Source organism: Bos indicus x Bos taurus, chromosome 6 (assembly GCF_003369695.1).
Source record: "Bos indicus x Bos taurus breed Angus x Brahman F1 hybrid chromosome 6, Bos_hybrid_MaternalHap_v2.0, whole genome shotgun sequence".
Classification (NCBI taxonomy): domain Eukaryota; kingdom Metazoa; phylum Chordata; class Mammalia; order Artiodactyla; family Bovidae; genus Bos; species Bos indicus x Bos taurus.
In genome coordinates this window covers 17,510,113-17,523,875 of record NC_040081.1, presented here as the reverse complement: position 1 = coordinate 17,523,875, position 13,763 = coordinate 17,510,113, and the positions used below count along the sequence as shown (strand labels likewise).

Sequence of the window (13,763 nt, the reverse complement as noted above, 5' to 3'; positions counted from 1 at the left end):
TTTTGAGTTCCTCTTCATTTTCTGCCATAAGGGTGGTGTCATCTGCATATCTGAGGTTATTGATAGTTCTCCCGGCAATCTTGATTCCAACTTGTGTTTCTTCCAGTCCAGTGTTTCTCATGATGTACTCTGCATATAAGTTAAATAAACAGGGTGACAATATACAGCCTTGATGAACTCCTTTTCCTATTTGGAACCAGTCTGTTGTTCCATGTCCAGTTCTAACTGTTGCTTCCTGACCTGCATACAAATTTCTCAAGAGGCAGATCAGGTGGTCTGGTATTCCCATCTCTTTCAGAATTTTCCACAGTTTGTTGTGATCCACACAGTCAAAGGCTTTGGCATAGACTTCAATAAGTTTCCTTAATTTTTAAACTATATTTACACACTTAATACATCTTATCTTTTTAACCACTCCAGATGCCCAACCAGGTCAACATACAACTTTAACAAGCAAAGTGCTTCTTAGCCTGTTGACTGGAGCTCATGTCTGTGCTTGGTCTCCTCTGTGGAATGCGGCCATGAGCCTCAGATCAGAACTGGGAGTGAGTCATAAACCGCACACTTGCACCTTTTCTTCAAGCCTTGAAACTCTGTTACATTACTCCTTTTCCATTTTTGGTAGACCATGAAATTAAAAGACGCTTACTCCTTGGAAGGAAAGTTATGACCAACCTAGACAGCATATTAAAAAGCAGAGACATTACTTTGCCAACAAAAGTCTGTCTAGTCAAGGCTATGGTTTTTCCAGTGGTCACGTATGGATGTGAGAGTTGGACTGTGAAGAAAGCTGAGCACCGAAGAATTGATGCTTTTGAACTATGGTGTTGGAGAAGACTCTTGAGAGTCCCTTGGACTGCAAGGAGATCCAACCAGTCCATCCTAAAGGAGATCAGTCCTGGGTGTTCATTGGAAGGATTGATGTTGAAGCTGAAACTCCAATACTTTGGTCACCTCATGTGAAGAGTTGACTCATTGGAAAAGACTCTGATGCTGGGAGGGATTGGGGGCAGGAGGAGAAGGGGACGACAGAGGATGAGATGGCTGGATGGCATCACCGACTCAATAGACATGATGGGAGCACTCCGGGAGTTGGTGATGGACAGGGAGGCCTGTCATGCTGCGATTTATGGGGTTGCAAAGAGTTGGGTACGACTGAGCGACTGCACTGAACTGAAGCTCTGATAGGAATTACTGAGGCAAGAATACTGAAATGGGTTGCCATGGTCTCCTCCAGGGGATCTTCCCATCCCAGGGATCAAACCCAGGTCTCCCGCATTGTGGGCAGATTCTTTACTGTCTGAACTACCAGGGAAGCCCTCTACACTTTTCCAGATCTAACTCTGTACTTAATGTGATACTGCATCCTTCTTATGTAGTATTTATGTACTTGTCTCACAGTTTTGTCGTTACTGTATCCAAAAACAGTATGTTAAGTATATTATGATGGCTGTAATTTATTTAACTCCCTATTGTTGGATATTAGAGTGTTTCTAATTTCTGCTTATAAATGTATTGAAAGCATACTTGTAGAAATATTTTGTGTGCATCCTTATTGCCTTGAGATAACTTCCCAAAATAGAATAACTGGGTGCCATTGCCCCAATATTAGTTGTGTAATGCAATATCTACTGGTACAAAGCTTCTGCTGCTCCCATTTTTACTCCTTGATGAACCATAGAATCATTTTGTCAAATTACAGGAAAAATACTATTGGGATTATTAAGAGAAAGTGATTAATGTATTTTAATATGGTAAGATCAAACCCTTTATGGTATAACAGAGGTAAAATAAAACATATAAACAAAAGTGTGTATTTTCTTATAATTTGACAGAAAGATCCTGAGGTTCCCTTAGGGATGAAAAGTATAGGATTTTTTTTCCCAGTAGATATTAGAACACATTTTACACAGCTAAAATTGTGATATTGGCATTGAAAGAGCATAGCTGTATATATATATACTTTTGTTCCTACTGTTGAGTGCTTTCTCTCCCCCAGATCAAGTGGATAGTGAATTTTATCAGTGCCTTTTAAACATCACTCAAGATGATCATCGGAGAAGGCGATGGCACCCCACTCCAGTACTTTTGCCTGGAAAATCCCATGGACAGAGGAGCCTGGTAGGCTGCAGTCCATGGGGTCGCTAGAGTTGGACACGACTGAGCGACTTCACTTTCACTTTTCACTTTCATGCATTGGAGAAGGAAATGGCAAGCCACTCCAGTGTTCTTGCCTGGAGAATCCCAGGGATGGGGGAGCCTGGTGGGCTGCCGTCTCTGGGGTCGCACAGAGTCGGACACGACTGAAGCGACTTAGCAGCAGCAGCAGCAGCAAGATGATCATATCTTTTTGGTTTACATTTCTTTGTATTTACTAAAATACAAATTAAAGTTACCTCCTAATTTGCAAGCTTGTATTTGTGGAGTAAATTATACTTTGGTCTTAAAGAAAAAAAAAAAAAAAGCCCTAGCAAAGCGGTGTTATTAAACTAACAGTTTCTGAGTTTTGCACTTGCCTTCAAAAGCAAGATTAGTCTATAGGGATCTTAAACTTTTAAAATATTGTCTAGACTAACTTGCAGTGTTTTGCAATGTAAGAAGACTTGGAAAGCTTTTCATCTGCTTGTGCTCTGGCAGAGTATACCCTAAACCAATGACCTAACGGGGTTGCCAGCCTCAGGAGGAACTGCTGTGGCTTTTGTCACTTTCCAGATACTTGCTGGTAGGAGAGTCTCACCGTGGGAATGTGTGTTGTAATGATCGTCGTGATGATGAACATTGTGTCCCAAGATTGGTTGACACATGATGATGTGCTTTGTATATTTAATCTTCTTAATGAAACCCCAAGGAAAACATCAATCCTGCCACTAATGACAATAAACAGGCTTTGTACTCAGAGTGCTCTTCCTCCCAGGAGCACAAAGCTCTTTATGATTAATTATTTCAGTCATTCGCACACTTGTCCCAGTAGGTAGATAGCTGGATGCTTCCTCTTTAAAAAAAAAAAAAAAGCAACTATTTTCTTCTGTTCTACATTCTATGTTCCAGAATTAGGTAGCTACCTTTTAAAGACCATCTGTATGTCTGCTAGAGTGGACCTGGGCTTCAAAATTACAAGCTTCTTTCCCCTACAAACATCAAATGCAGAGCAGTTGTGGAGTAGTAAAGTTGGATGGAATTTGGATGATAGTTTGGCAGGATGCTATGAGTGGTGTAGCCTGAAGTTGGCAAAAAGAAACAAGCACTGGCTGACCCAGTGCTTTGGTACCTCCAGTAGAAGGAGTTGACATGGTGTTGATGGTTTGTTTTGGAAAATACCTTACTGAGTCACCTCTTCGTTATACCTAGTCTTCCCACAACACTGAGCCAGGGCAGTGCAGAGAGTCTCTGTTAGGCCTATTTTACAGAGAGGGGCCCTGGTCCTTTCTCACTGTGCTCTGATGCCTTAGTATCTGGAGGCTTTTCCCAGGGCCAGGAGAAAGGTGAGGGGTAATCGCTCTTAGCGGATCTCCATCTCTTAGTGATCCACCTAGCCCTGCTAGGCTAACTTTCCTCTTGCTTTCACTTCCTCGGAAACGGACAGTGCCTTTCTCTGGACACATTTTTGGGACACAACTAGAGCTACATTCTGATCTAGCCATCCACCTCATTCTTCTTCTTACAATATGCCAGTCAGTCTTCAAAGTTTCATCACTTGGGTTCTGCCTCTTCAGTTAGACGCTGAGCTCTTTGGGTGGCATTCTGGTTGGCGTGTATTTTTTTTTTTAACTTCTTTTGATTTGCCCCTACATATCCATCAGTGTCGGGACATTTAGGTGCACAATAAACATTTCTTGTTGATCTGTTTGCCATTCACAACTGTCAACAAATACTGCCTGTCCATACCGTCTGTGCCATTTTAACTTTCTTTCCTTGTTCTTTCGTTAAATAAAGGCTTGGCTGTCATCACTTTGAGCTTTTCCTCCTCCCAATTTCCATCCCCTGAGGTCACTCTGAAAGGGAGGTCTTTAAAATGCAAAAGCTTGTGCTTAAGTTGTGCAGTGTCCTCTGCGTGGGGACTAATTACGAGGTTTGGAAACCTCTTTAGGTGGCTGGGATCTCCAGCCGGACAAAAATACTGCTTTCCTAAATTGAGAACAGCTGGGGCTGTATTGCTGACCCGTATAAAAGGTGGTGCTGGTGCTCTGTGCTGTGGAGAGAGGGCTCTGCTCTTTGGGGCCTGTGGCGCTTCAAGCAAAGAGCACCTATCATCCTGGTGTCCTGGTGTCCTGGTGTCCTGGTGTCCTGGTGGGTAAGTCCTCTGAGCCGGTCCTCTGGGTGCCCGCTTCTATAGTTGGACAGAAATTATGATGCATGGAAATGTTCTCAGTTACTAATTCACTATGTTGGTTGTAGTAAATTATTTTCTTCTTCCAGAAACCAGTAGAGTTTGCCCCCTAAATGAGACATAGCTAGTAAGGCTTTGGTATCTTTTCACTGTGTTATTTTGTAGGCTGTCAGTGTTCCTTCTGTATGGTGTGAATCTCTGACTGCAAAAGGATTAACAGAGGTAGTACCGTTTAAAATGTCTTGAATATGTTCTGAAAAGTAGTCACTTAAAGATTACTATGAAAATAGAAAGTCGACAAATTCAGAGAGTAACAAGTATTCCATACATGTAAGCAACTCCTCACAGTGTTTTATTTTTTAAGATTCATAGGGAAGATGCAGTCTTAGGAAGGAATGATATGATCTCTGGGGAGGTTCTGGCTTATTATGACTTCATGATTAGCAACAAGTGAGACTGTCTGATGAAGTGTTTGCAATGCTGGGTCCTGACTTTTATTTAAAGAAATTGAAAAGGAATTGTTTATTAGAATGTTCCTATTTATACTGAAATCAGCTCAAAAAGAGAAGAATTCCGAGATGAAACAATTCAATGTTTTATAAATAAACTCCATCTCAGCAGCTTTTAACTATGTTCTGACGATATATTTATAAAGCAAATGGCTTTGGTATTTATTTCCTTATTTTGATAATGTTTTTGTTTTGGATGGTTGGCAAGTGGACAAGCATGGTTTCTGAACAGAGTTCTGTTTTGTTTTTCCAGGTGGGATAGTAACATCTTTGGGGGAAAGAAAATTGACTTCCTTTCCTGAAAGTGGTAAACGTATGGCAGATGGTGGCCCAGGAGGAACACTAGAGAGATGGAGACCATCTATGTTTTGCACTAGGAAACAAGATCAGTCTTAAGAGTCCATGTTGATCTTGGAAATAGAAGGATTAAAAAAAGTCAAGTTTCCTCAAAGAACAAGAACTTTACCATCTCCTTTTTGACCTGAAGACCAGGGGACAATGGATATCATAGAGACAGCGAAACTCGAGGAACATATGGAAAATCAAACCAATGACCCTGCAAACACTTACACGAGACCTCCTGAGCCTGTCGAAGAAGAGAACAAAAATGGCAACAGTAAACCTAAGAGCTTATCCAATGGGTTGCGGAAGAGCACCAAAAAGTACCCGGACTACATCCAAATTGCTATGCCCACAGAAGCGAGGAACAAATTTCCCCTCGAGTGGTGGAAAACGGGCATTGCTTTCGTGTACGCTCTTTTCAACCTTGTCCTGACAACCGTCATGATCACGGTTGTGCACGAGAGGGTCCCTCCCAAGGAACTCAGCCCTCCACTCCCAGACAAGTTTTTTGATTACATAGATCGGGTGAAATGGGCATTTTCTGTATCAGAAATAAATGGGATTATATTAGTTGGATTATGGATCACCCAGTGGCTGTTTTTGAGATACAAGTAAGTAAGGTCTAACATGTTTTGGGGGTTTGCCATGGGAGTTTATATTTAAGTGAGTAGATGTGTGATCGAAATGCTCTTTCTCGGTTTTATCTGATAACTTCAGTCTTATCCAGGCACTTGATGAAAAGAAGAAAAAGAAAGATCTACAACCTTGAGTAAATCCAGTCGTTATTCCATCAGCATTTATTGAGCAACTGTATGGAAGTGGCAGGTGTGTGTAAAGGTGCAGGAATGCTATGGTGGATAACTCAAAGCTTGTAAATTTAAGGTGCAGTTCTGATTTCAAGCAACTTGGCACTATGGTATTTGCATGATACATTAAGAGGCTTGGAAAGGAATACATTCACTTCATCATGCTTATGTTATTCCAGGCTCTTGACAGGTGGGGAAAGTAGTCGGCTGTTACTCAGAATGTGATGACTATGTTGGTCTACAGTCAATCACAGCAGGCTTTGAGGTTTGCCTCTCTTCAAGAGTTCTCAGATTTTACATTTCTTTTCCATTTGCCTATTAGCAATTCAACCACAGGAGTTTGCTTAATAAACTGCATTTAGACCTGGGTCCATGCAGTTTGGGTTTTACTTACTTGTAGTAAACAGGCCTTCTAGTTTCCTCACGCCATCACAAAGGAGCAGCTAGTTCACTGGCTTCAGTCTTCCCTTTTTAGAATAGCAGAAATCAGGAAGTGTAGTAAGCCAGGTACTTTTGCTTTGAAGACACTTAAAAATAGGACATAGCTCTGAAGTGGTTATTTCTGTTTCCCTGTGAATTCAGACTGCTAGCCCATTAAAAAAAAGGGGTGGGGGGGCTCAGTTCCTCTTTTCTTCTCAGCCATCATTCAGATGTTTTTTTTTTGCTAAGATTCTAGTAATTAAGTCACAAATATAAATTTGATCAAAACATAGCCCACAAACAAGGCTTTTGAAAGTATAATATATGCTAATGTATTCAATACACTTCAGAGTCAAATAGGATTTCAGTGTTAATGCCACAAGATCATTTTTTGAAGAGGGAATTTATGCTGTATTATTTTTTCAATTGGTTGTTGCTTTGAGAGTTGAAGAGTTCAATATATCTTTGCTAAAGAGTTCTACATCAAGTTTGCAGTTTTGAAAACTTGTTCCAGAAACTGAAGTCATTCCTGAGCATTTTCTTGTAAATAAAATATGTCTCTCAATATGTATAAGTGAATCACATAGCTGTCAGTTGTCTTAGAACTTCTTACAGAAGGTGTTAGTTATGACATGCTTCATGCTAAAAGCTAAAAAACTTTTAGCATTTTTCTTTTCAGTGTCTGGAATTGACACAATGTAAGAGAGACTGCTCAGGCCAAAGGTATTTGCTCTCTTTTATTTTAGAGCAAAGTTTTATTCGTATATGTCCGTGAAAATAGAAATTTTCCAGGGTCTGGTTAGCAGCTGGCTTCCAGCCTGAACTACTGCCTTGGTGTGTTTGAATGTCCATCCAGAGGATTGTTGTTACCTGCCTCTCCATGGCCATCTTCGGTTTTACCACATCAAAACTTGTAGTCACATAAGCCAGCCACGCATTTTAATAGCATCCACTGTTTCAGTCACAGTCCACCAGCAAAAACTTGTTGGGGGAAATCGCACTAATTTTTCTTTTTCAGGTAGGTTCGGATCTAACATTTTAGTAACTGGTGGAGTAATGTTTATAACTTGTTTTGCACATTCCAGCTGAATAAAAAATTCTGCTTGTACTCTCACTCTCTCACTTAAGAGCACCTTCAAAGCGATGGGGGAAAAATAATTGGCAGTAGTTCTTAAACTAAATAAGACTGCAGAATGCATATTTCACCTCTAAGTTAATTTTCTGTTCTGAGCACTGCTGAACTGTGAATACTGGAGTGAATATAATTGACTCATAATAATTCTTGCTTATTACTTCACCTTGTCTAACAGCATGGAGCACATTTGAGCGCTCCTTTTGAGCCTGGGGTTGAATCAAAGGGAGAATAGTTTTTCACTTAACCAAATGGAGACAGTCAGCAGTGTTTATCACCTGTTCCTTTTCAGTGCTAGAAAAGGCAATGCTAGAATAGTAAGCCTTTGAAAGAGATGCCTTGCAATAAATAAATGCTTTCATCAACTAGTCAAGGTGGTTTTTCTCTATATATTTTGACCCCAAGAACCCTGGAATCTTCTTAAAATAGCTCTTGGAGACAGACAGCTAAAATTATATCTGTACATAATTCTTTAAATTAGAAGTCTCAACAGTTACCTGAATTAGACCTTGATCCACAGCAGACTGCAGTCTCAGAGAAAACTTAAAATATGCCACATGCCTGGAACTGTCTGTTTTTCCAGAGATCTTTGGGAAGATCTGGTTTGGGAAGTTTGAGAGCTCTGAAAATGGGGGACCTGGAGTAATATATTTTATGTACTAGGAAAGTTACAACTAGTAATTCTAAGGGCTTTGTGGGTCTCACCCGTGTCTTAATCCCCAGAGCCCAGAGTTTATAGATCCATCTCTGACCGCACAGCAGGGCCATCTTCAGAACTCTTTTTTTTATTTTCTAAAAAATATTTATTTGGCTGTCCTGGATCTTAGTTGTGGCATGCAGGAGCTTTAGTTGCGGCATGTGGGATCTAGTTTCCTGATTGGGGATCGAACCCAGGCCCCCTGCATTGGGAGCGAGGAGTCTTAGCCCCTGAGCCACTAGTGAAGTCCTATCTTCAGAACTTCCATGCCCATTCAGGAGCCCATGAGGCAGTGGTGCAGAAAGGCAAAGCCTTTCCCTTTGGAGACAGTGTGCTCAGAGCCAGCTTCTAGGAACCACTGCCTTAGACTAAGGACTCAGAGGGCAAAGGACAGGACTAATGTTAGTCAAGACGGCCGTCGCCACCAAAACATACAAAGTGAAAAAGGACTTGTAGATTTTTAAATTTTTTTGCCTCTTCTCATCAAGAATGCATAAAATAAGGGTGAAATTTACAGCTTCACTCTTAAATATCCTTAAATGCACGAGGACCCTTTGACCGTCTTCAAAATATAATTCTCTGAAAATCTCTATAGTCATAGACAAAATAGTTCATGCCGAAGTTGTCAGAATATTTTTGGATGGTCCCCAAATAACCCTTGCTTATATAACTTAGTTAAATGAGTTGTCCCATTTCCCTGTGTGCCCAATTATGTAGCATCACCTTAGCTCATTACTAAATTCCTCTGTGGCCGTGGCTCGCTTATACCACTGCTGTGTTCCCAAGAGAGGGCTTATTAATGCGGTGGATTGACTGACAACATAGAGAGGTTCATTGAATTCTCTGGCAAAGAGTGCTTTTTTAAGGAGTGGTGGTGGTTTAACCTTTAAACTACTTTAACTCACCAGAGACTCATCACACCTTTGGGGCCCAACCCACCTAGATTGATCGCAGTATGTGAATCTTTAGTTCAGAAAACTGCAGATATTTTTTATTCTGTTAAACCTTATTTTATATTGCCTTTAGGATCAAAAAGCCCCAGTAAACCTATTTTTTCCCCATCCCTATTTTTCCCTTAGGTCAATAGTGGGGCGCAGATTCTTTTTTATCATTGGAACTTTATACCTATATCGCTGTATCACAATGTATGTCACTACCCTCCCGGTGCCTGGAATGCATTTCCAGTGTGCTCCAAAGGTAAGTCCCTCCGAATTACCCTTTAGAGGATGGTAAGCAGTGATTGAGCACCTGCTCTCTGTTATTCGTTCTCCTAGACACATTCATATGTGTTAACTGAAATCTAACACATTTTCTGCTTTGCTTTAGATTTTGGGGTCGGGGGGAGAAGTGAAAATGTGGTAATAAAATGTATGTCTTTGTGCATAAAACTTTTATTTTCTGCTACCCGGAAGTTACTGCCAGATTATGGACTCTGCTTTTTTTGCCATCTCATTTTCTCATTCATCCAATCATTTTCAAAGTATTAAGTTCCTGTTGTATCCCAGGCAGTGTATGATAGCAATGACCAAAATGAAGTTCTCCTCCTCTGAGAATGTATATTCTTATGGAAGGATGGCAATGAATAAATAAAGTCATAATTTGTTATGACTTGTGGTGGTAGGTCAAGTAGCTGTCAGCTGGAGAACAACAAAGCTGAGTAAGGGTGAAAGGGACTCTGAGGGTAGGTACTATTTTATACAGGTGTCCCCCATGGCTCAGTGGTATAGAATCTGCCTGCTAATGCAGGAGACGTAGGTTCCATCCCTGGTTGGGAAGATCCCGGGGAGAAGGAAATGGGCACCCCCTCCAGCATTCTTGCCTGGGAAATCCCATGGACAGAGGAGCCTGGTGGGCTACAGTCCATAGGATCGCAAAGAGTCAGACATGACTGAGCAACTAAAACACAACAACACTATTTTGCAGAGTGGTCAGGAAAACTTCTTCAATAAGAAAGCTTTTAGACAACCAGGCTTAGGGAGTGAGCCATGTGGATGGGGTGAGAACTCCAGGACAAGGAAATAACCCTTGTGGTGCATTCCAGAACAGCAGGGAGACCTGTGTGGCTGAGCAGAGTTGTGAAAAGTTGAGATGATGCAGCCGCATATTTCACGGGACCTTTAGCCCATTGTAGGAACTTAAACCTTGGTGGTGACTGTGGAAGTCAGGAGAAGTCATTCCATTTGGGATATATTTTGAAGGTAGAGCAAACAGGATATTCTAATAAGTTGGACATGGGTTTAAGAGAAAGAAATCAAGGATGAACTCAAAGTTTTTAGTAACCGGAAAGAGAGAGTGGCCTTTTGCTCAGATTGTTGTTGTTATTCATTTGCTAAGTCGTATCTACTTCTTTGCGACCCCATGGACTGCAGCACTCCAGGCTTCCCTGTCCTTCACCATCTCCCAGAGCTTGCTCAAACTTATGTCCATTGAGTCGGTGATGCCATCCAACCATTTCATCCTCTGTCACCTGCTTCTCCTTCTACCTTCAATCTTTCCCAGCATCAGGGTCTTTTCCAACGAGTCAGCTCTTCACATCAAGTGGCCAAAGTATTGGAGCTTCAGCTTCAGCATTGGTCCTTCCAATGACTATCCAGAGTTGATTTCCTTTAGGATGGACTGGTTTGATCTGTTTACAGTCCAAGAGAATCTCAAGAGTTTTCTCCAACACCACAGTTCAAAAGCATCAATTCTTTCCCACTCAGCCTTCTTTATGCTCCAACTCTCACATCTGTACCTGACTACTAAAAAACCATAGTTTTGACTATATAGACCTTTGTCGACAAAGTGATGTCTCTGCTTTTTAATACACTGTCTAGGTTTGTAATAACTTTCCTTCCAAGGAGCAAGTGTGTTTTAATTTCATTGCTGTAGTCACTGTCTGCAGTGATTTTGGAGCCCAAGAAAGTAAAATCTGTCACTGCTTCCACTTTTTCTGCTTCTGTTTGTCATGAAGTGATGGGACCAGATGCCATGGTCTTAGTTTTTCGAATGTTGAATTTTAAGGCAGCTTTTTCATTCTCCTCTTTCACCCTCAGCAAGAGGCTCTTTAATCCCTTTTCACTTTCTGCCATTGGACTATTATCATCTGTGTATCTGAGGTTGTTGATATTTCTCCCAGCAGTCTTGATTCTAGCTTGTGATTCATCCAGCCTGGCATTCACATAATGTGCTTTGCATATAAGTTAAATAAGTAGGGTGACAATATACAGCCTGACATACTCCTTTCCCAATTTTGAATGAAGCTGTCCATTGTTTCATGTCCGGTTCTAACTGTTGCTTCTTGATCATCATACAGGTTTCTCAGGAAAGAGACAAGATAGGTAAGGTGGTCTGGTATTTCCATATCTTTAAGAATTTTCCACAGTTTGTTTTGATCCACACAATCAAAAGCTTTATCGTAGTCAATGAAGCAGAAGTGGATGTTTTTCTGGAATTCCCTTGCTTTCTCTGTGATCAAACAAATGTTGGCAATTTGATCTCTGGTTCCTCTGCCTTTTCTTTCTAAACCCAGTTTGTATTTCTGGAAGTTCTTGGTTCACGTACTGCTGAAGCCTAGCTTGGAGGATTTTTACCATTACATTGCTAGTGTGTGGAATGAGTGCAATTGTATGGTAGTTTAAACACTCTTTGCCATTGCCTTTCTTCGAGATTGGCATGAAAACTGACCTTTCCCAGTCCTGTGCCACTGCTCAGTTTTCCAGATTTGCTGACACATCGAGTGCAGCACTTTAACAGCATCATCTTTTAGTATTTTAAATAGCTCAAATGGAATTCCGTCATGTCCACCAGCTTTGTTCGTAGTAATGCTTCCTAAGGCCCACTTGACTTCACGCTCCAGGATGTTTGGCTCTAGGTTAGTGAATCACACCATTGTGGTTATCTGGGTCATTAAGATGTTTATTGTATAGCTCCTCTGTGTATTCTTGCCACCTTTCCTTAATCTCTTCTGCTTCTGTTAGGTCCTTACCATGTCTGATCTTTATTGCGCCTACCCTTGCATTAAATGTTCCTTTGTTATCTCCAGTTTTCATAAAGAGATCTCTAGTCTTTCCCATTCTATTGTTTTCCTCTATTTCTTTGCATTGTTCATTGAAGAAAGCCTTCTTATCGCTCCTTGCTATTCTCTGGAACTTTGCATTCAGTTGGGTATGTCTTTCCCTTTCTCCCTTACCTTTTGCTTCTCTTCTTTCCTCAGCTATTTTTAAATTCTCAGACAACCACTTTGCCTTCTTACATTTCTTTTTCTCTGGGATAGTTTTGGTCACCGCCTCCTATACAGTGTTACAAATGTCTGTCCATAGTTCTTCAGGCATTCTGTCTACCAGATCTAGTCCCTCGAATCTATTTGTCACCTCCACTGTATAATAATAAGGGATTTGATTTAGGTCCTACCTGAATGGCCTGGTGGTTTTCCCTACTTTCTTCCATTTAACTCTGAATTTTGCAATAAGGAACCGATGATCTGAGCCACAGTCAGCTCTAGGTCTTGTTTTTGCTGACTGTGTAGAGCTTCTCCATCTTTGGCTGCAAAGAATATAATCAGTCTGATATCTATATTTACCATCTGGTGATGTCCATGTGGAGAGTCATCTCTTGTGTTGTTGGACAAAGGTGTTTGTTATGACTAGTGTGTTATTCTCTTGACAGAACTCTGTTAGCCTTTGCCCTGCTTCATTTCGTACTCCAAGGCCAAACTTGCTTGTTACTCCAAGTATCTCTTTACTTTCTACTTTTGCATTCCAATCCCCTGTGATGAAAAGGACATATATTTTTTTGGTGTTAGTGCTAGAAGGTCTTGTAGGTCTTCATAGAACCATTCAGCTTTAGCTTTGGCCTCAGTGGTTGGGGCATAGACTTGGATTACTGTTACGTTGAATGATTTGCCTTGGAAATGATCGGAGATCATTCTGTTATTTTTGAGACTGCACCCAAGTACTGCATTGTGGACTCTTCTGTTCACTAAGAGGGCAGCTCCATTTCTTCTGCGGATTCTTGCCCACAGTAGTAGATATAATGGTCATCTGAATTAAATTCACCCATTTACTGAGACAGAGTGTGAGAATGGATACTGAGACTATTGTAAGCAGGATTTATAGTTTCTCCAGGTAGAGTCATTTCTCACGAGAGCTGTTAATCATCTTAGACTCCAGTGTGCCCTGGTTTATAAAAAAGGAAACGTGCAAATCATGTGCTTTCTGGGCAAGGGAGTAAAGCCTAACATTTTTTACTGAACACTAAGCAGATGTCCAAGGTGGAGAGAAAAAATAGAGTTGTTCTAAAGAAGTCAACAGTCTCCTTCACCAAATATAGATGTGGTTTGAGAAGCTCTAATTTTCTAAAACCATCAAGGCAGAAAGTGTGTGTAATTAAAACAGTGTACATATTGAATTAAACATTGGCTGATTTTTAGTGAAACTAATTTAAGGCATGGGAGAAGTTCAGAGGCATAATAAATACTTCTAAGGGGTTATTGTGGTGGGTTAAATGAGGAAATGGCCACAGGAGAGAAGGCAGGCCCATCCTAGTAAAA

The 13,763-nt window shown here is 40.9% G+C and overlaps 1 protein-coding gene across 9 annotated transcripts in view; it reads left to right on the top strand.

The window, feature by feature from the left end:
* The window catches only part of SGMS2 (sphingomyelin synthase 2), a 98,512-nt gene that overhangs the window by 67,848 nt on the left and 16,901 nt on the right, over window positions 1-13,763 (top strand). For all 9 annotated transcript variants that reach the window (XM_027543879.1, XM_027543874.1, XM_027543882.1 and 6 more), the window contains 2 exons: window positions 5,090-5,789; window positions 9,313-9,430. In XM_027543879.1, the coding sequence (XP_027399680.1) occupies window positions 5,335-5,789; window positions 9,313-9,430 (573 nt within the window). In that variant the 5' untranslated portion in view covers window positions 5,090-5,334. The remainder of the gene's footprint in view (window positions 1-5,089; window positions 5,790-9,312; window positions 9,431-13,763) is intronic.